Genomic DNA, 24,360 nt, shown 5'->3' with positions numbered 1-24,360 from the left:
GATACCTGCGCATAATGAGATAGCAGCACATTACTCATAGCTCCGGGATAGGATATGGAAGTAAATTAAGAAATCAGCATAACTCAGAGCTCACAGCTTTTGACCCAGCACTAGCAGCTACAGCAGTGCATGGGAGTGGGACACAGCGTGTGGCTGCGGTTCATTCATCAGCACATTACCAAGAGCTGGGAACAACTCTGCCCGGCGTAATTGTCTCGCATCCATAGGGATCAGCCAGGCACAACACACTGGGGCAGCTTTTCCTGAAACAGGGTGAGCTCAGCCACTGGAAAGTGAAGGTTAGGTAGCCCACAGCTAACAAGTGCATGGAGGAAGGGGATGGGCAGGGGTTTCAGGAGGGCCAGGGTCTGAAGGAGGCAGATGTGTCCCAAGAACCATCGTCATCAAAACTTCCAGGCACAAGATCAGCCACTTCCCAGCTGCGCATCCCAGCAATCACGTAAACAACATGCCACCGACACCACATTCCTCTGCACCCTCCCTTTTTTGGGGATTATCTGACAGTACCTCCACCCCCTTCTCTCCGAGTCCCCAGAGCCAGCTAAATGGAAATTATAATCTGCTGGGAAATATTGGTAGCACAGAGCTGTGGTGGTCTGGGAAGGGAGGGAGAAAGGGAGATGCAAGACTCTACAGGATTAAGTTGCCCTAGTTAGCCTGTGTTTTCTTGCCTTGCAGGAATGTTGGGAGTTTGGTGCATTCTCACTTTCATGTGGAAGAATCCAGGTGAGTGTGAAGTCAGGTTAGTCCTGGTTTTAACTCCTCAGACCCATATCTTGCCCAGCACCTCTCAGCAGTTTGACCTGCACCACCACTCCCCCCTGTAACCAATACTCTGTCCTAGACATCACTTGTAAGGATGCAGCACAACAATGTTTGCCCCGTGACCACCAGACAACAAGGCTTGTTGGTGCCCTCCAAAGACAGCCTAGGACCTCACATCAAACCTCCAAGGGGAACTTACCCCCCATTTCTCTGGGGCATTGCTTTGGTCTCCTTGCAAAAGAGCAGCATGCTTTGCTCCTGTTTTCCAGTAGCTCAGCTCAAGCTGTGCTGCGCATATAAAAGTACCAGTCTTCCCAGCAGGTCCAGAGTTAAAAGGCATGAGCAAGTGAAATGAGAGATGCACTGTGAGAGAGTTTGGCCAAGGCAGTCATCTCATGCCATGGACTGCTGCTGGAAGTAAGGGAGGAGAATGAAGAATGACCCATCCTCCCCGCTTGCCCCAGAAGTTCCTCTCCCCAAAGCTGTTTCAAGGGACAGCAGTGGAGTGAATGTACAAGGAGAAGAGACCAAGAGGTTAGGAAGTGTCCCCATCTCCAGCTTGAGGTGAAACCTTGGGATAGGCAGCAGGAGACTGAGGAGGAGGAGAGAAGGTTGCCTGTTGCCTGTGGTCTCCCCTCCATGTAACAAACCTCTGCGCACCTGACTAAAAGGGAGAGGATCTCTTGGGACACCTCACACCTCCTCTCACTCAGAGTGATGGAGAAAGAGGATGTTTCCCACCCTTTCCTCGCCACAGTACCTGGTTGAGGGAAGTCACAGCCAACCTGGGGATGACCAGCTGCATGACGAGCTGCAGGACAGAGGTGACCAGCCCAGCCAGGATGGCCCAGGTGAGTGGCAGCGGGAGCATGCTGTAGGTTGCAAAAAGCGTGAAGAGCACATAGCCAATGCCGTCCCCAAGGAGGCCACAGCCCAGGCCGGCTGCCAGGATCTGCGTGGCCATGGCCACCCAAGTGACCACACCGCTGTACTGCAGGTAGGTGTACGAGGTCGTGTCCTTCCTGACCACCACTAAGGCACAGATCACCACCTCAATGCCGGTGAAGAAGCCCAAAAGGATGCCCTTAATGGGGTCCATGGGAGCAGAGGCCAGGGTCAAGTGGAGGAACAGCAGGGTCAGCTTGGTCAGCACGTCCAGGATGTTCATGACCACCTCAGATTTGCGCCGCTGGCCCAAGAAATAGCGCTGGTAAAGGCGCTCCAAGTCCCGAGACTTGAAGGAGTTGCGGAGAGTGGGGAAGATCACCCCGCGATAGGTGTAGCCCCAGTTTAGGAAGAAGTCGGAGTTGCTGGGGGCACAGTCCAGGGGCAGAAAGCCCAGGTCCCCGCTGCTGCTCGTGCGCTCCGGGAAGACTTTGGTGCCTCCGTTGTTATGGCGCTCGCCGCCCAAACTCCGGCCGGCCGACTGTCGCCGGAGGTGGTGGTGGTGGTGGTGGTGGTGCGGCGGGTGGTGGTGGTTGGGGCAGCAGGTCTCCTCGGAGCTGAAGCCTTTGCCCCCACCGCTACTGCTGCCGCCGCTGCTGCTGCTGTGCTCCTGGATGAAGCGCTGCTCGGTGATGTGGCGCACGGCCGTCTGCCACAGCAGGCGCTGGGGTCTGCCGCTGCCGGGGGGGGTCCTGTTGATGGTGTAAAGTTCATCGCTGTCGCTCAGGCACCGCACCTCCGAGAGCTCCATGGCGGTGACTGGCGGGGGGCAGAGCACCGGCGGAGGGGGGGCGCGGGGGGACACAAACGACCGGCTTTGGGGAGGGGAGCAGGGAGAGGGATGGAGCCGCGGGAGAGGAGGGAGGGGATGGAGAAGGGCGGGTGGCGGCGGCGGGGTGGCGGTGGGGGGGGGATCACATTTATAGGCAGGTCCCTGGGTCGGGCGGTTTGGCTGGCGGCGGGGCTGCTTCGCCGCTGGGGTCGGAGGGGCGGCTGCGCCGGCTCAGCGCAGGCGGCCCTCGCCCCGCGCCCGCGCCCGCTCCCGCGGCGCCCCGCGGAGCCGCATCCCGCGGAGCCCGGCTGCGGCGCAGCCCCGGCGCCCCGGCGGGCTGGGTGCGCGCCCTCCTCGGGGCGGGGAGCAGGGGGGGAGCAGAACCGCAGGTCCGGAGAGGAGGAGGGAGGAGCGGAGCATCTACGGGCGCAGCCCCGCTGCCCGGCGGGCGATCGTCGGCCCCATCCGGAGGCTGGAGGCGCGGAGGGCTGGGGGGAGCCGCCTTGCAGAGAGGCCGTTCACGGCGAGCAGCTCCTCTCTCCGGTGATCCCGGGGCTCCGCTCCGAGGTCTGGTCCCCGGGAGCTGCTGCAGTCCCCGGGGCTGCGGTCAGCGGGGGCCCTGCGAGCTCGGGCGGGAGGGGAGAGGCGGCCGGGTCGCGGGCATCCTCGGTCACGGCGCCGGAACCGCCGGCCGGGGGCTGCCCGCCCGCATCCCCCCGGCGGCGGGGCATGCCCTGGCTCACGGGGCGCTTCTGCCCGGCGGGGGCTCGGGGCTGCCATCCATCGCAGACGCTCGGCTTGCTTGGTAACGAGAAAAAAAAAAAAAAAAGAAAAAAAAAAAGGAGGGAAAAAAAGAAAGGAAGGACGGGGGGAAATTCCCACCAAAACCCAAGCCTTAAAACAAAAAAGCGAAAGAGAGGGGAACGAAAATCCCGCCCTAAACTCAGAGCTCTGGGAAGCCGGCTGGGAGCATCCTAAGTTCTCCGCGGGTCAGGGCAGGGAGGGCTCCGGCTCCGGGGCTCCCCCGGCAGCGGGGAGGAGGAGCAGGAGGAAGGGGCGAGGGGCAGGCGCGCAGGGAGCGCGGCGGCTGCAGGGCTGCGGGGAGCCAGCGTCGGGGGCTGCCCCGGGAGCCGCGGGGACCGGCACGGCGGAGCCGCCAGCCGCCGCCGCCGCCGCCGCCGCCGGAGTGGTGCTGCGGGCGGGCGGCCCGGGAGGAGGCAGAGCCCGGCGCGGTCAGCTGATGCCCGCGACGTCGGCGGGGCTGCCCGCACCCCCCTGCCCGGTTAAAGCAGCCGCAGCCGCGGCGCCGGGAGGGGGACAGCGGGCGGCGGCTCGGGGAGGGGGGTGGAGGGGGACTGGGGCAGGTTTCCCGGTCCCAGCAGGCTCCTCTGTGTGTCACTCCTGTTTCTCCAAGCTGCTCTTCTACAGGCGCCCCGGCCTGTCCCGCAGTGCCTAGCAGGTTCGTCCATCCCTTGTGCTAAGTGCGAGCTGATGCTCAAGTCGGGCATCCCTCAGCCTGGGCACAAGGGAAAGCCGCCTCAGGCCTGGGTGGGGAGCTCAGGCTCCTGCCCAGGGTGAGGGGGGCTTCGGGAGCCACTGCACCTCTGCCTGGTGAGCTCAGACCCTCCGAGAATGGTGCTGTCGCTGCCAGGACTATGGCTCCAACCACCCTGTGTTAAGTGAGTACGTTTGTACCTTTGATGGCTCCTATCCTGTCAGCATTTACATTAAAGCCACTGGATATATACAACAGAAACTGTCTTGTGGACAGAGTCTGGAGTCAGAGCCACTCCTCACTCCACCATCACATCCCCCCAACCCTGTTGGCAGATGAAATGAAATCGTCCCTGCTTCTCTGCTTGTGGGCTCTGTCTGTGCCAGCAAACATGAATGCTTTGTGCATGGTGGCACAGCCTGCAGAAGAGGGTTAGGAGGTGTTCGGCTTTACCTCTCCCATCCCTCCTCTCCCCAGTATTAACCTTGTTAAAGTGGTTTGAACCCAGTCCTGGGGCAAAGGCAGCTTTGGAGCTGAAATCCTGGTGCTAAGAAGCTGCTAAAATAGATATAGTCTACACATTAGACTATTGCAAATTAAGGGAGAGGTGTTTCTTTTGTGTTTCAAAAGACAAGAGTGTTACCTGCTGAATGCTTTTGAGATAAATGTGCAGCTGCCTTCCGTCAGCAGTGAGGACCTGTGCGGACAGAGGCACTGCCTGGAAGGGGGACAGAGGCACTGCCTGGAAAGGAGCCATGCTACTGCGCTAGGAGCTCTGGCTTCTGTTGGGAGTCTGGGTGCCTGTACAGGCGTGTGATGCTTGGCTTTCAGTGGGCCCGAGCCTCCATGAACATCCCTCCAAATGTCATTATTTAATTCATCTTTTATTATTATCCTAAGGAAGGCATGGAGATTTAGGAAGGATTTCACTGATTGTTTCCATATTTGCACTACAATGGATTTGAGGACTCCAGCCAAGTCTGTGTCCCATGTGTGGGACAGGTTTTGCACAGACATAAGCAGAGGAAATTCTTGTTCTCAAAAGCCCAGAAAAGGAATGAGTGGTGCTTTTGTGAACAGGGATGGGTCTTTCCTGTGGTTCAGCATGACCCTGCTAACTTGGAAAGGGTTAATACTAGTTTCACAGTAATCATAAAGACACAAATCTTTGCTCCTAGATAAGTTGCAGGGAAATCACAACACTACTTGAAGATAAAAATGCTTTTATAAGTGGGGAAATCTTATATAGATACTTATATATTTCTTTTGTAAAAGAAATCATAATTACTAGTAGTGTGATGCCGGAGCACAGAAAGAAAGCATCTTGCACATTCACATTGCTCAACACAAATCATGCTAAATCAAAGGAAAAGGAGGCAGAAATGTCATCCAGCTTAAGGAGACACCCCTTCAAAAGAGGTAAGACGAAGCCAAGATAGGGAGTCCTTGGTTCTCTAATGTTGCTACGATCACTGAATCACAGTGCTGGAAGGGTTCTTGAGCCCTGTGGCAGAATGAGCTCTACCCTCACCATTGTTCCTGGGATGGAAGTTCTGTACCTCCCCAGGCAGTCCATTTCTATGCTTCTCCATCCTTACCATTTTCATATCTCACCTGAATTTTCCTTGCAGCATTCAATAAGCACATAACTACTTGTCCTATCCACCATGCACGGGGAGAACAGATTATCCTGGCAGTAGTCCGTATATATTTAATGAATGTTTCTTCTGTCCATTCCCTCTTCCCCTTGTCATTTCTTAAGATAAACAACCTAATTTCTGTCATTTTCCCCCCATGGATCACATTTTCTAGGTCCCTTTTGTTCTTTTTGGTTTGTTCTGGATTTTGTACGCTTGTTTCACAATTGTGTTTTTTTTCCCTTGTATGAGATGCCCACAACTCAATTCATTTCTACAGTGGAAAGATGTCTTATATCTAAGAACTATGTTTTATGATCTGCACTCGTATTTATACATTCTATGAGATGTCTGCCTTCCTCTCATCACAGGCTTATCCACAACTGATGACCTACTGAAACTTCTTTGCTGTCCTCAAGGCCTGGGCAGCTGTTACTTGCTCCATATGTGTGTAACAGCCTACGTGAAGTATCTTGCATTGGCCCTCGCTAAAAGGCATTGTAGTTTTTCCATCTGTATGCCCAATTTGCTTAGAACATGTTGAATACTAAGCCTGTCCTCCTCCATGCCAGCAGTCCTCCCCAGCTCTGTGCCATCTGTGTGTTTGGTGAGCCTACTCCCTCTTCGGTGGTGCCGGTAAAGCGGTGCCGTGTATTTATGTAGCAGTTGGTGTGCACGTTTCTTGCGTGTGTTTCTTCATCTCAGTCTCAGAAGTACTGGACACCTTTGTGCAGAACTACCAAGAGGGGACAAGATCTTTCTGAGTGCAGGGACACACTGCAGCAATACTCGGGGCTCTGCAGAGTAAGGATTGGGGCTGACCATCCTGGGGAGCTGAAGAGGGATGAGGCTGCCAAAGACCTGGTTGCCACTGAAGGGTGGGTGAGCTGGGGGTCCACCAAGGTGATTTCATACACGCTGTCTGAGCCCTGTAAGTCCAGATGGGGCTTAGTTGGCCCCAGATTAGTACCATGCATTATTCAATCTTTGTTGCTATTGGATTTTTATTTTAAATAGAGCTAAATGACTTGGCAGTGTCACAAAATCACTAAAAGCCATTTAAAAATAATATTGTCACTAGAAGGTTTTTGAAGGATGAAATCAGGCAGAATTCATTCCTCTTCTGTCACCTGAAAGTTTATGTCACACTTCTCTCCTCCTTCCCCCTCTCTACCCACAGCAGTAACATTTATGTACAGTTTAATGTTATGATATTTAATCATGCAAATAATGATCTCACTCTCTTTAGTGGAACTATTTATGTCCTCAGGATTGCAAGCCTGGCTCTGTGCTCTGCAAAGCACTCCAGGGTTGTCTAATAAAGGTAGCCTCAATATCTGACACATTATGAAACAACACTTGTGTTACTATACATCTTTATTTAAATACAGATTTCACAGAATAATTAAAAAAAGGAAAAATGAACAATCTACATGGAGCCTACCTATCTCTTCATGCACACATGAAATGTGAAACTTCATTAATGATGGAAATAACAGAATATGAGCAAATTAGGTTTGATTTCCTCCTTACCTGTTTATTTTGTTGGTTTTTTTCTCCCCCATAACTCCCTCTTCCCCCCCCCCCCCCCCCCCCCCCCCCCCTTCCTCCTTGGCAACAATTTAGACATTCTAATAACAATGAAGGTGGGGGAGGGGGGAAAGAAAAAGAACTTTTGGCATTGATTGAGTCTCCTTTTTTAAAACCTGCCTGTCATTTTTCTCATATGAATGCATATCTTAATATGCTGTCTGTATGAAAGCAAGCAAAGGGCATAAGGGACTGGATTAAAAATTGTAACATTAGCTGGTAAAAGCACTCAAACTGATTAATGAAAGCCATGGTAAAAGAAAAGCAAGGCTTCATGGACTGAAAGATCAGAGAGAAAGAGGGCAAGGACATATAGCTTAACAGATGATGGAAACAATCAACATGTGCCTGGGTTTGCAGATTATTTTTCTCAGTAGAGTGAAAATATCAATGAAATATTTTAAAGTTTGCAGGCAGGGAAGCTTAATTATTGCATACCTCAATGATACCATATGGCAGGGGGGAAAAAAAGAAAAAGAAAAGGAACAAAAAAGGAAAGAAAAAAATTAGGTTACTTATAGCATAAAGAGGTAGCAAGAAATGTCAATTTTTATGTCTGCATTTTAGAAGATCTTTTTTTTTTTTTTACTTTTAGTTTTACATTTTTCTGTGCATAATATTGCTTCCCCATGCTGTGAAGCAACATTTCCCTTATATGAAAATGAGTTTCTTCTCTCTCCCTCCCTTCACAGGTGCACACAGCCACATACAAGGGTCAGAAGACATCTAAGCATGTGGATTTTGTGGATGGAGACAAGGGGCTGGAGATGAGTAATTCACCTTTTAACCAGTGGGTGGTGCTGTGTCTTCCTCTCTCCAAGGCCCGCTCTTTCCCATCCACCCAGCTATTACTCCAGTTACAAAGTGGATCACCAGCGACGACCATCCCAAGTCTTTTACCTACGACTTTGTGGGCACTGGTGCTGACTAGGAATATGTTAGCCGGTCTGTTTTGTACTGAAAAATATCGGTCTGTTTATTCAAGCAATTGTTGCAGTTTCCCTGAAAATTAACCTTCAGAAAGGCATTAACATGATGGAAATTTTCAACTCTTAGAAGAAAAGCCTGAATTTTAAGACAGCGAATTTAAGTTTTTGATTTTCCAATGATTTTTTCAATTTTTCATGGTGGATGACAGGATGTTTTCAGAATCAGAGATGAAACATGATGGAATCCCTAAAGAAAATGAGACTAGAAAAGAAGACCAATCTTCTTCATTGGGAAAAGAAGGCCTTTTTCCTAATTCAAAATCAAGTGCAGTTTGAATAATTTTTAAAAACTTCCCCAAACAGAACCATTGTCATTTGCATTGCTGTCTGGACCACCCAGAATTTTCCCTCCACCCTTTCACCCTTTACCAACCAGGTTTCAAAGAGTAGCTGTTTCTTTGCTTGTCTCTCTTTTACTCATGCCATCACTCTCCTGCAATGCTGTTAAGACTCATGAATCCTTGGAGCACCTGCACTGATGAATGAATAATATGTTTTACAAAGCAGTAGACAGTTCTTGATGCTTTACGGAATTCCTTTGAAGAAGAGGTATTTTTTTTCTTATTTTTTTATTCTTATTCTTATCTTTTTATTCTTAATACAATAGACCTTTGCACATTAATTGCAACAGAATTCCAAGGGAAATTCCAAAGGAACTATTAAATCCACCTCTCAATGCTCTACAAGTGAAATCTACAGCAGACAAACCATTCACAAGCATTTTATCCTTGATCTGCTATCTGAAGCAGCAAGTGGAAGGAGTGATAGTTTGATGGGTGAAGCTACAGTGGAAATTAATACTGGAAAGAAGACTTGAATTTGAGACATTCAAAAGAAACTAAAAACCTGAAAAAGTACATGTAAGGCTATTCTGTGCAACTTTTCCACTTGGAATAATAGATCTTGTAGATCTATGTAGATATTTTCACAAGCAGATCTCAGAGTGTTTTTCTTGTTACAGGATGGAGATGTTTCCTGTGGATGTATACAACAAATCTAATTGGGCTGCAAATAGGGAGCTGTTATATTGTATGAGATGTTAAATCCATCCAGATCAGTATCTTGCAGTTACTGCAGTGTAAGACATATCCTAAGAGGAAATCCCCCTGTCAGCCAGATCAAAGAGGGGAAAGTCTGGTAGGGTTGTGTTAGCATGTGCTTATGTACGTGTGTTAAACCTTGGAACAGGAACAAAACCTAGAAACATTCACGTTTCCAAGGGAAAGGAAATTCCTTTTTGTTTCTCCTCCCTCTTCTTCTGTCTAGGGGAAAATAATCCTATTCAATTTTTAAATAAAATACGAAGCCAATTATTCACCTCTGGGAATGCCTTTCTTTGCATCTCTGTTTCTTTCAAGAATCAGGGAACTTTGAAGCCCTGGGACTGTGGTTGGCCTTCCAGGGATGTTGTGATTGCAAGGATGGTAAAAGCTACAGAAATGCTGAGAGTCTGGGCAGAAAAAGAAGTGCACTATGTCATCTTATATGCAGAGCCACTGAGTTGAGTTCTCAAACAGCTTTTTAAAGAGCTGACAGGGTGCCAGGCGGGTTTTTGAAAGAACCTGGCTTAGGTTTCTGAAACATTGGTTCATCAGATATTTTGCATATGTGAATGTGTAGGACTTGGTGTTTTGCTGTCCTGCAGGTAAACACAAGGTTTAATTCAGCTGGGCTCGTAGACAGTACTTTTCCCCAGCAACAAAGCTCTTTCCCCCACTCCTTTACCTTCTACATGAAAGTTTCGTGCATTATAAAATGGAGAGTATGTAAAATAACCCTTTAAGTGACTTGCTGTATCACAGAAAGAGCACTGATGCCTGGTGTGCTGATATGAACAGTGTTTTATTTCAAACCGAGCTCCCATCATAACTGAAGCATGTTAATCTGCTCATTGCCAGTCAAGCTAGGGATGGTAGGTGTTTTTACACAAAATGTTTAGGAGGAATCATTGACTCATGGCAATCTTTAGTCATTCTCTGAAATGATACTATTAATGTGTATAGGATCAGCAGAGTACTTGTTTCTTCATTTCATTATCTTGTTTTTACATTTAGTAACATCTTTCTTGGCATAGGAGGAGGATAACAGATTCATGTTTGAGCAATCTATTTGATATTGCATTTCTCTAAATCACCAAAACCTTTCATTTTCTAGTGTTGCAGGATTTGCTATAGGAGATTAAATCTGGTCTCCTTTTGATAGGAATGGCAGGTTGTTGGTGCTTCAAAGATTTTAAACTGGCCTGTAGGTGGTCTACCTTACACACAAGATTACTTTGATCTTCTCTTACATGACTAGAAAAGGCAATGTCATCCTTAAAGGCTGCATCTACTCTTGTTTTCCACATCATGAGGTGACTAAGAGCTAAGAGGAATATAATCTCATTGCCAGGTAACACAGGGATCTACAGAACATCCAAGAGTCCTTTCCAGGAAACAGGCATGGAGAATGCCTATGACACCTATAGGGCTCTAAAGTCGTGTTAAACAGCTTCATATGAGAATCAAACCATAGCTACTATTACTGTGATTAATATTATTTACAATGGCAACATCAATAATTTACACCGAGGATGGCTATGGCTGCTCTCAGTTATACAGGGAAACAAACAAAATTATTTGTTCTGGAATGATAATGAGAGACAACATATCTTAAATTCCAGTGCTTTGCAAGGAGGAAGCTCCACATTACACTACACTATTCTGTAAGATTTTTGGCATCTCTCTAATCAAGACATTTCCAGCGAGTATTTTCAGCGTGCAGCAGGACATACATTTTGTTTTAACAGTAAAAAAGTGCTATGGTACAACTGCCTGTTGATCCCAAGTGTTACTCCAATATGGTTCACATCATAATATATGAGGAAGTGCCTTTGAAATGAAAGCCCAGCGTGGTTTTGATTGCTCTAAGCTTTTGCATATTTTTTTTCTTTCAATTACAGTCTCCACTTGTGACTACAACCCCATCCCATAACTCTTTCTACAAATGTATAACAACAAAACTTTTCTGGCTTCAATGGATTTGCAGACCAGGATGGGGAGCAGCACTTAGATGTAGTGAAGAACTGTATGGAATTACAGATAACAAGAGAAGTATGTGTGGGAGCAGTTGTGACCACTCTGGTAAGCAATGGCCTTTACGCAGCAATTGATCCTTTTTGAAATATCCACAGGAATTATGGCAAGGAAGTATTTAAATATTTAGGGAGTGAGACAATACCTTTCCTCATTTTTACAGAAGCTGACAGAGCCTTAGCAAAAGGCTGGCAAAGTTTCAGTGCCACAAATTCAAGACAGAAAATTGAAGTCCTCCAGATTTGAACTGAGAGTTTCCAAAACCACTCCAGCAGTAAATGTACTCCTGATCATTCAGCTTGTGTATTTTTGCCAGCTAAAACCAGGAACTCTTAACAAACATCCACAAAACTGGTGGACCATTTTGTCTGTGATCATAGATCATTGACTTTTTTAACTTCAGTAGCACTGCATTATTTACACTTCAAAATATCTACCAGGGTTAAAAGCCTGGATGATGGAATAAGTGCTGTTATTACTAAGTACCAGGTCAATCAGGAATACCAATGGCTGAAGGGCACGACCAGATTTAAAAATAATTTTGGCTTATTCAAGATATGGTCTAGAAACACAAAGAAAAGAACAGAAGATTCAGTTCACTAGGGACAAGTGGAAGGTACTGCACATAGGCAGAAATAATTGGTTACACCAGCACATGATGGGGAACAGCTGCTTAAACAGCGGTTCTACAGGAAATGATGTGGGGGTTATTGAAATTGAGCCAAAAATGCAATGCTGTTGCAGGAAAAACAAACACAGTGGTGCATAATCAGAAAGGTAGTCTTTTAAGGCTTGTGAAATAATTCTTTCATTCTGTTCAATACTGGTAAGGTTGTAGCTAGACCCTTTCCAGATCTAAGATTACAGCATGGTTTGGAGACTCTCTTGGGGATGTGTAGAGGGATGCTCCCCGGGTGGGGCCATGCAGCCCCAGCCCAGGTCTTTAGGCACCTCTGTGGGGACAGAGATGAGCTGACACTGAGCCTGCAGAGCTGGGGACCAGCATCTTAGGGCATTGCCAGGGCAGGGACTGATGGCCCTGGGATGGGCTGTGATGGGATCCTGGGCCATGGGCATGGGTGGGGGAAGCCCTGGGTGAGGTGGATCACAGCCTATAAAGAGCTGGTGGTGTCCTCAGGGGCTGGACAACAGTTTTCAGAAGGGCCATTTAGAAGTACTGGACCTTCCATAAATAGTTAAGAGAAACATGATCTGAGATGTAGGAAATGTAACCAGCAGGAAAGTTTGAAAAGAACACTTGTTTGGCTGTGTTCAGGCATTGCCTTCAGATGTTGTCTCCTAGTAAAACTAAAGAAGAGTATTATAAGAATAGTAAAGAAGTAAAGGAACACAAAGCAAGTATGAATGTTTTGTAACTGTGGAATACATTGCTATTAGGTATTTCTATCTGACTGATACATATTTCACTAAAGAGAGAAGGCATTCAAACTGCATTAGTAATTTTCTGAAGAGTGCAGTGGATGTTACTTAAATGTGATGATACTTGTCATCACCATATGTAAACTTTATGCATAATGCATTCTTGACCCATATTCACCTTTGCATTTCAAAACTTCATTTACTCTGTTAATTTAAACTGTACATACAGCAGTATGGGAAGGAGACAAGTTAAGAATTTCCTTTTAAAGAAACGCCAGCTTCTAGCAGCTCAGTTTTAACAATTTCTGCAGCACAGGGTGGAATTCTTTTTTATCCTTGCTGGGCTATTAACTGCTGAAAAGTAGCTATTCATCTTTCATTATTTCAATAGCTCGGAGTCATAGATGCTTGTACATTTACTCTCATAATGCTTTGTATTTTTGCAGACCTCAGAATTTTGTGTGAGCTGAACATACAAGGCCATGTTCTCATTCCTTTGAGAGTCTCTTGACTCAGCAGAGATAGGCTGGCAGAAGTCCAACTACTTCTCTCCAGTTCTGTGTTTGGCATAGGGCCAGACCCAATGTAGTCACCCATCCCTGGAAGGAGACTAATCCCCAGAAGGCAGGATTCACCCTTCGGGGTGCAGTGTGCAACTACATGTGGTTTATTTCTTACTGTATCAGAGCAGCAGTGGAGCAGGATGAATGACCATTCAGCTGGACCTGCCTTTACTACCTCCCATTTGCTATAATGGTTCCTCAGGAAGAGCAGAACAGAGGATGCTGAATGGCAGCACTGAATCCGTTAGCCGTTTGGAACTCATTTTTTCCCAAGCCAGCTCCATGGACACCTGTTTTTAGTCTTCTGAGTACAGAAATGCTTGCAAGCATCTTGCTTCACTGCACTGTCCTGGGAGGCACTATTTTCACCCAAAGAGTCAATCTATTCCACCTTGTCAGCTTGTCTCCGAATTTATTTTTATATAGCCATGGGGTTATCAGTGCTATGTTGAACTCCAGGTGGCTGAAGCTATAAAATTCTGACATTGATATCATTGAATGATTGATGCCATTACTGACACTCGCCGCTCTGAAACTCATTTACTTGGACGCTGTGGAATGGGACTTTCATGCAGGCAGTGCCTGTAACCAAAGAAAAGGACGCTTCAAAGACAGGTCATTGCAGAACTTTTGCTGCGTCTTTGCGAAGTAGGAAGCAGAGTCAATCTTCCCACATATTCTAAAGCATGACATCAGGGAATGCCTACATCTTGGGCATCTGTGTTTCAGCCTGGCTCCTTGCTATATACCAGGTGAGGATACTCAGGGAATGACCCACAGGGGTAAACCTTAATCTAGGATAGAACTTCCATTTTGCTTTCTCCTTTTTAATGTAGAATGTAATTTTCCAGAGAGGAGGTATGCTGAGGAGGTGCATTCCCAATAAACTTCTCTGAACTCACCCCAGGATCATGTTGTGGATGTTACTTTCCTTTGTTATGTCTTTTCAGAAGCCGAGGGAGTGGTAAGGCCAAAGCATACAGGGAAATTCTCACTCCAATGAACTCCCGAGTCATACAATGATTATAGCATGAGTCCAGAAAAGAAGAGAAAGAGAATATCACTGACAGGACCTGGGAAGATGGAGGTGCTGCCAGCTTGTGAAGGTTTTTTCTCACTTGGGAGGGGCCAGTGTTAGAAGATTCATGAGAGAAGGAGGCCAGCAGCATGCACTTGTGTCACATTACATAAACTGAAGAAAAAAGCCCAAGGAAAAGCTCCAGACTACACTGTCTTTTTTTCTAGGAGAGGAATTTGAGGAAGGTGTAGTTCAAACCACTGAAAGGAGAAGGAAATTGTGAGGAATATCAGAGAAGTATATGACAAGTATGGCCCAAACCAGGAGCCTGAAATAACACCAAAGAACAGTGCTGGTGTTTTACTTGGTGCTAGTCACAGCATAGTCAGGAGTGTTTGACCAAAGATTTTTTTCCCACAAAACCCTACCAAGAAAAAGTTTGTTGTAAATCCTTGCCAAAATGAGAAAGGCTTTCAAAGATACTCCTAGCATAGATCTGGTCGTTCATATAGTTGTCTGAAATAAAAGAAATGAATCCTCCAATTCCTTTTCTGTCTGATGAGAAGCAGGATTTGAAGCTACATCTTCAGATGTCTTCTGGGCCTCTCATCACACAGGTGCTGGGATAATCTTTGACTCACTGAGTATGGAACCATTTATACAAAGGAGAACTTCTTAAACAGGAGCCTGAAACTGACCCACTCAAACAGACTCCACTCTCTCCCAACTACTTGTGACTGTGCCTCACATGGAAGTAGTACCAGAAGTTGCAGGGGGATATTGTAACATCATTCACTTTGACCCTTGGCATGCAGGCTTCATTAACCTATCCATTTGATTCATGTCACACATTTAGTTGGGATTACCGAGATTATTTTGATAATACCTTACTTGAAACCACTTTACTCTCTGAGTCCTTTGGATGTAGGAAAACCTGCTGGGCTCCCACACAAATTTTCCATTTATGTTAGAGTAGCTGCCTTAGAAAAACAGAATAACCTTTATGGTTTTTTTCCCCCTAAAAGTACAGTACAGCCAGAGGGATGCTGGATAGGCTGGAGATAGTATAATTTGTATGGCTTATGCCATTAAACTTGGTAAAAACAACAGGGATGATATATACCTGCAGTGTCTTCCCTAAAACACATGCTTTGACATCAGAGATGTTTGCTGTCCCCACAGCAATTTGAAGGCTGGAGCTGTATTATACTAGGCCTTTGATTTCATTGCAATGAAGAGGGAGAAATGCAAATGAATATTTCTAATGCAGAATAATAATCACTTGAGTTGGATGAGCAGTAAAAATGTACAGAATTATCTAGGCTGAAAACAGGTGGATTCAGCAGAGCTGTGGGATCTCAAAAACACCAGGCAGAGTTTCAAGTCAGCAGATTAGAAAAAGAAAAGATCATTATCCATGTCACAGTTAAATTCTCCCATTTATTTGAGGAGGGCTGGTGGCTAGGAACTCAACTGCCAAGGCAGAAGACACACTCAAGAGACCCTTTGGCTAAATGAGATCTGAACTTATTTAGCTCTTCCATATCTTGAAGAGTTAGAGGTAAAAGCTACACTTAAGTGCTGGGAAGTGGGCTATGAGGATTAATTGAGTGTCCAGAGAGAACAGAGTGAGTTTTTTGCACTTCTGCCTCATACTTTTAAGGAAAAAAAAAGGTGATGTTTCCCTATTTGGAGAAATGAGACTGGCAATAGGGTAAGAGGCCCCTCTGCGTTAAGAGGAGCAATTAGAGGAGGAAATTTGTCTCCTTACTGGGAGCACAGAAGAATAATGGGAAATGTCTGGATGAAAAAGTATTGCACAAAGAAGGCAGGAGCAAGGGGATATCTTGGCTGAATATTCCATGACATAATAGCTAGGATAAATTTGCCACTCTCTCTCCTGGGTTCTGTCAGAGCTGCTTGAAGCTGTATCTATGAATGGACTGTTTGGTCTGGAACATCCTTTACTTGACTCTGCCTCTTTCTGTGTGTCTTGCTGATGGCAGTTGATGTGTGGTGACATGCTGGCGTGCCACCTGCCACGGTAGAAACATCATCAGAGCCCCTCTCAGCACAGCTTCCAACTGGAACAATCTCTCTCATCTGCCCCCATCAGGGCATCTAGTGGGCAGGGACAGAGAAACCAGGACAAAACAAGGAGCAGTTCAGCAATCAAAAACTTCACTATTGTAAAGGATTAAGGATACCATGATTATTAAATTATAAGCAGCAGAAATACTAGCTCAGCCCAAAATATCCAAACCTTTTTCTGCAGCTTCTTATTGAAAGTTTCTCTCCTTCTTTAGTTGGTAATGTTGTGCAGCCTGAGCTCACAGGGATAAGTCCTGAAATCTTGTTATCAGCCTCCATGACTAAACTGGGAAACACAGTCCTACAAATAAATCTAAGGTTAAAACTCAGACTGGCAGAGAGATGGGCTGAATATGTCTCCAGGTTTTTACCAACTTTGGCAGCAGATATTGCAGTGCCTTTAACAGTCTGTTTTGACTGAGATCTAGAGACTTTTCTGACTCAGCTGCAATCAAAAAATCATCCATGCTCTTTATTTCCTTTCTTTGAATAAAAGAGTTTCTGTTTCCAGTTGCCAAATACAAAATCAATCCCACACGCATCCTCCTGAAGACAATGAAACTTATCTTGTATTGTTCTACAGCTTTATTCCTGACTGCCTGTTATGTTTTCAAGTCAGAGATAAGATTAAAGGGAAAGTTTTGTTATTCAGTAACCTCCTCCATCTCTCTGCTTATGCAAGATTGAGTTCTTACTCCGTTTTGCCTAGTTTTCAATGACTAAAGTGAAGCGCTGCCTACCATGGGCATATTTCTCTCCAGCGAACCGACATTGTCATTAATCTATTTCTTAAAGGTCCATCTGCAGATATTTTTGCTCTGTGGAATTCTATACCTTCTATTTGTCTTCCTCCACTGTAAAATCACTCTTGTTCTTCCATCTCCAGAACAAAATAACAGATATTTTTGTCTCCTGTGTATTTACCTACCTTTGATCAAGCCATACATGACCATTTCAGTTTTGTTGCTTGTTTGTTTAATATAGTACAAACCCCGTCTCTTTGTTTCTTTACCTTGCTTAAGTAAACATATCCCCTGGACCCACACATTCTCCAAGATGTTAAAATTGTGTTAAAGAGAAAATCCCTTGAGCATTAGCATACACAGGATAGATTTAATTATTGCCCTGCCAGGGTTACCAAAAAGACCCTTGAATTTAGAGACACTACAGCTTTTCAACAGTCTCTTCAGTATGCAGCATAGCAGGTGGAAGAAGTTTCAAGGCTGGGAAAAGAACAGCTTGTGTGTATACAACATTATATTTATAATTCTCTTGCCTCCAAAACAGAGGTTTCTTGGGATAACTGTACCTCTAATATAATTGCCAAGGATAAGGATGAAAGCTGAATATATCTGATTAGAATCTACGTTTTGAACTGTAGGTTGCTCTCAGATGCATTGGCAGCATCTAGAAAGAGAAGTCAGTAGTTTAAGGAACTATTTTATCAGAGATGTACTATATCTTTATCTCATTGTTGTGGCTTTATTATTTATTTATTATTTATATCAATTCTTGTTTTTTCTGATTAGAGTAAGTCACAGTAGGTCCAGAAGCAACAGATCAGGACAGGTCACTTCCGTAGGACCACTCCATGAGCTCTTTCTGTAGCTGAGGCAACATGCATTTCCAAAATGTAAAGTTTTAGCAACCATGAGGGTGTTCAGGTTCAGATGTCTTTTTTGTCTTGTGTGTAATTTAAAACTTCTGCCTCACTGAGGATGACAGGAACCCTATAATTGTGCTAACCACCAGTGCTATACTTCAGTATTCTCTCAGACTCCTGCCCTGTGTGGAGGTTGTGGTGCCTAATTTTCCATACATGTGCTCTGTTATTTTCTAATTTAGAATTTAACAAATGCTGTAACAATGCATGCTGTTTGTTTTCCTTCCCAGTGGACAGTGGTTTCTTGATATTGGAAATCTTGGCTCATGTATGTCAGGGAAACTGATGATGACTCCCCACAGCTGTGTTGTCTATTAATAACAGATTAACTTTCCATGTCTCCTCCTGCCAGTTAGTCTTCTAAAGCCTTTGCTTCTTCCCATATTGGAATACTTAAGCTAACCTTGACGTGCTGTTGTGTTATGAAAAGTTATTTCTCCTCTCATGTCATACAAACAGCAGAGTAGCACGTGTTGGCATTGAGTAGTTGTAAAGAAATGCAGGCCCACAGGTGCTTAATCATTTTCTTCCTTCAGATATGTTGTTCCTGCTTTTCTTTAGTCTTGGACAGATTATCTTCTGCCTGATGTTTTGAAAGTCTACAGCGCAACCTTTCACAATGCAGGTTTTTGGAGAACACTTACAAAGCTTCTCACTATTTACACCTCCTTTATGTGACTTTATAGGAGGAATATATCTTCACTGGTCTGTGGTCCCACTGCGTACTCCAGCTTATAAATATTTATCATATTTATATTACATTATATATATATAATATTATGCTGTACATTATATAGATTCTGCATCTGCTGTAGGTCCATGAGCTGAATAGCACCTGCAACACCAATCAAACATGGTCTGCTGTCAGGGAGTGGTGATGGCTGGCTGATCCCTAAGGGAGAGAGAGACTGGACTCGAGGGTGATCCTTGTACAAGCAGTGCCATCACTAATAGGGCAGAGTCCTGCAGCATCTTGACGTGGTAGACAGAGTTGGGTGCTAGCAACAGGGTCCACTGGCAGTCCCAGAAGTGGCAAATGATGAACCAGAGCCACGGCCCTTGCAGGGCTTTCAGTCATGAGCAGAAGGGGATGGAGCGAGGGACAGGACTGGACATCAGGCTACAATAAGACTGGGCTCTTGAGTCCATCCTGTAGAAAGCACTAAAGACAGGGCTAGGGACAAGTTCAGCATACATTTGAGGGGTCCAGTCTATTCAGGAGGGAAGCTACCTACAGTGCAGGCTGAAGGTCCATTCAGGAGTCAGGCCCAGAGACAGGCTAGAGACTGGTGCTCCTACAGCAAAGCGTAAGCAGGGACTGAAGGTCCAGGGCTGAGCTGAAATGGGGATCCTGGTCCCATGGGAAGAGTATGCAGGCAGAGGCCCCAAATGAGACTGGCCAGTGACATTAATGCCTATTAGTGCTCTCAGGGCAGGGCTCTGACACTCACCTACTCAGGGTGGCAGTTGATTGAGGGTTGACACCTAAACCTTATCTGTGTGCCCATGTGATGGTTGTCCAAGCTCCATTAGAGCTGATATGCACCATGGGCTTTATAAATCTGCCTAAGCACAGGCCATAGGTTATTTGCCACACACAAACATATCTGAAATGTCTACGGGGAGCTGGCTGAAGACCATGTGCACATCTCGGAAGTGCTGGAGGCCAGGTGGGAATCCCTTGCACGACTCAGCTGGCCCCAGGCATCCCTGTCAGACAGTTGTGCTGTCAATAGCTGTTGCAGACATACTGAGCTGAGCAGTTTGTAGGGTTCAGTTTAGCTGCCTACAGCCACTACCTAAACTCATTTTAGGCACCATGGATGAGTTGTCTGACAAATTCAACATGGAGATGAGACCTTTTCAGGCTGTTATGATAGTCCTACCTAGTCTGTCATGCTCAGCTCTGGAAGTCCCTGTCTTGTAATGATTTTATGTTCTTTCTTTTCCCTCTCCTTTCACCACATGGACAAATAGTCTACTGAACTCCAATTAGGGTAGGGATTTTATAGGAACACGGACAGTCGTTGGGGAAGAAGACCATGCTTGCCCTAGAAACTCTTTGATCCTATCCTCTCCCTTCCTTCTCAGTTCTATGCGTTCCAGCCCCATGCTTGCCTCCATACTATAGCCCTATTCCTCATCTTCAGATCCATTGTGTGACATTTGAAGCATGTACTTGACTATAGAAACTGGAACGCTGACAGATAAACTTGTCCAGAAAGGAGAGCAGTACACTTAAACTATATTCATCATGAGTCACTACAGCAGCTTTTTAGAACCAAGGGAAATATTTTGACTTGTGCCCTATTTTCAGTAAAAAGCCACAATGTTCTGCAGAAATCAGACACTACAAAAAAATATTTCCTTGGTAGTCCAATTTTCCTTCTACTAGGTAGTTCTGGTGTAAATTTTTTAGTTAGCACTTGGAATAATCTTTAAGACACAATTCTTTCACAATTTTAGCATCAGGAAAAAGTAAATGAGGGATTAAAAAAACTCGGTCTAATCAGTGGGAACACAATTATGCCAAAGCTAAACACTTTTTTTAAAAAAAATCCAAAGGTTTCATTTGGTCTTCCCTTGATGAAATTTTTTGTAGAGCATGACCAAGTTTGGTCCCTCTTTGTTAAAGTTTGAGACACAGGGAAAAAAAACCCACAAAGACTTGTTAAGAACTGTAAAGTATGCCATAAAAAGATCACAGAATCACAGAATGGTCAGGCTTGGAAGGGACCTCTGGATATCATCTACTCCAACCCCACTGCAAAAGCAGGTTCACCTAGAGCAGGTTGCACAGAGTAACATCCAGCCAGTTTATTGCAAGAGAAGGAGACTCCACAGCCTCTCTAGGCAGCCCGTTCCAGTGCTCCATCATTCTTAAAGTAAAGCATTTTTTCCTTGTATTCAGAAGGAACTTCATGTGTTGCATTTTGTGCCTGTTGCCCCTTGTCCTGTCACTGGGCACCACTGAGAAGAGCCTGGCCCCATCCTCTTGGCATACACCCTTAAGGTATTTGTAGACATTGGTAAGATCCCCTCTCTTCTCCAGGCTAAACAGGCCCAGCTCTTTCAGCCTTTCCTCATCAGGGAGATGCTCCAGTCCCCTAAGATGCTTTACTGAGGAGACAACTGTATTAGTGAAGCATGGAATTTTAGAATCTCTTCCTGATAAACCTTGAAAGATGAACTGTAGAGGGATGAATCTGGGTTAATTAACTGATAATATACAGCTGTGGGCTGGCCTCAGGGGTGTGGGGGGTGTTGGCTGATGTAGATAAACTGCAGCTGTGGCTGGTTCTGTTAAGGGGTTGGGTAGCCAAGGAAGAGAGGAGGAAGAAGCAAGAGAAGAGAGAGTGGGCCCTGGATGAGGTGAGACTAGGAGAAGACAGCAGAGGGACTGGCATGAAGGGTATGCTAGTATGTGGTGGTAAAAGACCTTGTTGTGGCTTGATAGTTTGGAGAGTGCTGTGACAATGAACATGTATGAAATGGAGGAAAAAAAAAATTGTCTCTAATAATGAATTGGAAGCATGCAATATAACTTGTTGGCTTTTGTAGAGCAAGGCTGGAAAATGTCAAAAACCAGTTACAAACAGCTTATAGCACTGGAGAAGAGATAAAAATTGATCACAGATTTTGGGGTTTGCTTTTGATGAAGCTGTACTTCCAGCTTGTGTTCTCTAATGCCACATGCTCAATGTATGTAGGTACATACAAACAAATTGCATTTGCACTATACAATCTGTAAGCTGTACACTGGCATAGTCAGCAAGGTTCCCCCCAAATGTCTGCCAAAGAGCAGGGAATTTCTGCCATTGCACATCTAATAAGATATAGAAGCAGCTGTAGTCCAGACTTTAGGTCATTAGTTTTAACGGTCTCTTCAGTTAAGACCCTGCAGGATAAAAATAAATCTAGAAGAACCTTAGATATTTACCTAGGAAATGCAAGGAACAGCAGACTAATTGGACTAAAACAGCTGCATGGCAGGACACAGCTGCTTTGATGTTGAGATAGCTCCTTCCCATCACGGACAAGCCCCCAACGTTCACAGCCATCCCTCAGAACAGCCGCACCAGAGCTTGCTGTTCTAATCCTCCTGCACAGTCAACATCTGCGGCAGAGCACAAAGCCTGGCAACAGTTAGCGTTGAAATTAGCTAATCTGGGAGAGGGGAGGGGGTGCTTTTCCGTTATTTCTCTTGCTTTCACTCTTACTTCTTTGTGGCAACACTGGTGGTGTTTTTTCCCATTCTTCTTAGAAATGGATGGGAAAGTTTAGTAATTTTGTACATACCAGCTCCTCTTTTTTTCAGCATTTCTATTCTTAACCTCTCGAGCTGCAGAATAAAAAAAAAAAAATAAAAATGTCAGACTCCTACTCACCTTTTACCAGTCAGAAGTGTATGTCAGGTCGTTTCCTGACATTAATGTCTTAAAGCAGTCTGAAAGTTGGAAACATTGGAATGAGGAGTTATGACTTCTCTGTCAGAGGAACTTAAAGTGAGTGCTAATGTATTTGAACCAGATTTTAATTCCTCACAGGTGAACTGCTACCCAAGGCCATAAAACTCAGTGAGCAGATGAGTTAGGCTTACTCCCAAGGAACTTTCCTCCTGCCTCCATAGGGGAAATGGACCAGTCTCTTTACAGTCCTTCAGATGACTTCTAGCTGTTTTCAAGACAAAACCTCTTCCATATGGCACTCTAATTGCACAATAAAAGTGATTTAATCGGAAATAATTACTTTGTTTTCAAAGTGCCATAATTATTGCAACCCAAAGCTAGCTTTTGAAATCGTACCATGTAAAGGAGTTCATAGATGATGGAGGGGTCTGTTTGATTTTTAACTATTGTGTACATCCTTCAATTTACCTACTTAGTATTGTTTATATTGCTGCAAGGAACTAAAGACAAAGGGCTGTTGGTAAGAGCAGTCAGAAATGAAACAAAGGCAGAGATAAAATATCTTCAAAGAAAATATCAGAAGACCTTGAAAGAACAGAGGCTTAGGGGAAGTGCCTATTTATCTGGCTGCAGCCAAGTGCACAGGCATGTTTTTTTTCCAGTGTTGGCGTCTACGATCGAAAAATAAGTGAACTCTTGCAAACCATTTCTATAGGCAGTTTGGGGGGAAGCAGGAGCTGGTGTAGGGGACTAAGTGAGGCAGAAAAAGAACTGTTTGAGGAAGATGTTGCAGGAGTGAGACCAAGAGAGGCAGAGGAAGACCAGGAAGCTCTGGACAATGAGCCTGGCTGCTCGAGTTAAACGGGAGCATCCTGATTTCGTGTGGAGATTGTGAACTTTAGTTAGATTTGATGAAGCTTTCCTCTTGGGCTAATTCTCTCCTCTGGCATCTGTGTGAGTAAATAAGCAATCCTTCATTTTGACAAACCTCTTTTACATCACTTTGCTCAGCAGCTGGTCAAAACTTCCTGGAGGAGTTTCTTGGAGGTATAAGTGTGGCTGAGAGAGTGAGACCGAGTTCCCAAGCAGCTGTACCTTGACAGAAGTGAAAGAAAGTGTGCTGATTGCCTGACAGCAGTGTTTAAAAAGGACTAAAGTGGTGTGATGCAGAGTTTTGTTTGTATCATGATGGAGATTTTTATTTTGGGATAGCTTTAGTGCAAGAGTTATTCCAAACATAGCTCTGGCAAACAGCTTATGCCTTTTAGACCCAGTCATAAGACAGTCTAAAGTAAGCAATTCCACTGCTGAAATATGTACTCAGACAGCCTTTGGGATTACTTTAATGATCCAGGTGTGAATCCATATTAGCAGCTGTACTGATGCAACTTTCACCTGTAGAGGTTTGTGGTGATGTCTCTGCATTTCTGCTGTCACTCCGTACATCTGAGCTATGCTTTTATATCACTTCAGAGGCATGATCTCATGCACTCAATTGTCCTGGTGTAATGTGAATTGTTAAGTTCATTCTGTTGTTAATTAATTGGACGTGCCACATTAAAATAGTCTCCCTGAAGTCCTCTGCATTACAGATTAATGTGAGCTTCTCCACAGACCTAGCAGTTTGAAGTGTCTCACTAGCAATCTAAATGACATCGACGACGTGCTGGGCTGGTAGTTATTCCCTGTATTGCAGGAGGGAAAGATTTCAATAACATTTCAGCTGTGTTTGGATGTCTGTTGGAAATGCTCTCTCTGAAATCCCAAATGAAATCCATGTACCATAAAGAGAATAAGTAGAAAAGTGAAGATAATTTGGCTATTTCTGAAGAGCTCATGTGAGCCCACAGTGTTAGCAGACAGGTGATGAGGAACAATAAAATTATTGCTTTTTAAAAACATGGCTGAGAGTCGGGGAAGCCACCTGTAGGGAACCTCTAAATGCTTG

The 24,360-nt window shown here is 45.1% G+C and overlaps 1 protein-coding gene across 1 annotated transcript in view; it reads right to left on the bottom strand.

Moving 5' to 3' along the window:
• ADCY8 (adenylate cyclase 8) overlaps positions 1–2,482 on the bottom strand; it is a 131,236-nt gene extending 128,754 nt beyond the window's left edge. Inside the window, 1 exon segment of the mRNA XM_056333347.1 lies at positions 1,547–2,482. Coding sequence (XP_056189322.1) covers positions 1,547–2,482 — 936 coding nt within the window.
• Between the last annotated feature and the right edge of the window lie 21,878 nt (positions 2,483–24,360).

This window comes from Falco biarmicus, chromosome 3 (assembly GCF_023638135.1).
Source record: "Falco biarmicus isolate bFalBia1 chromosome 3, bFalBia1.pri, whole genome shotgun sequence".
Lineage (NCBI taxonomy): Eukaryota > Metazoa > Chordata > Aves > Falconiformes > Falconidae > Falco > Falco biarmicus.
The sequence above is the reverse complement of the archived record's forward strand: the minus strand, read 5'-3'. Positions and strand labels throughout refer to the sequence as shown.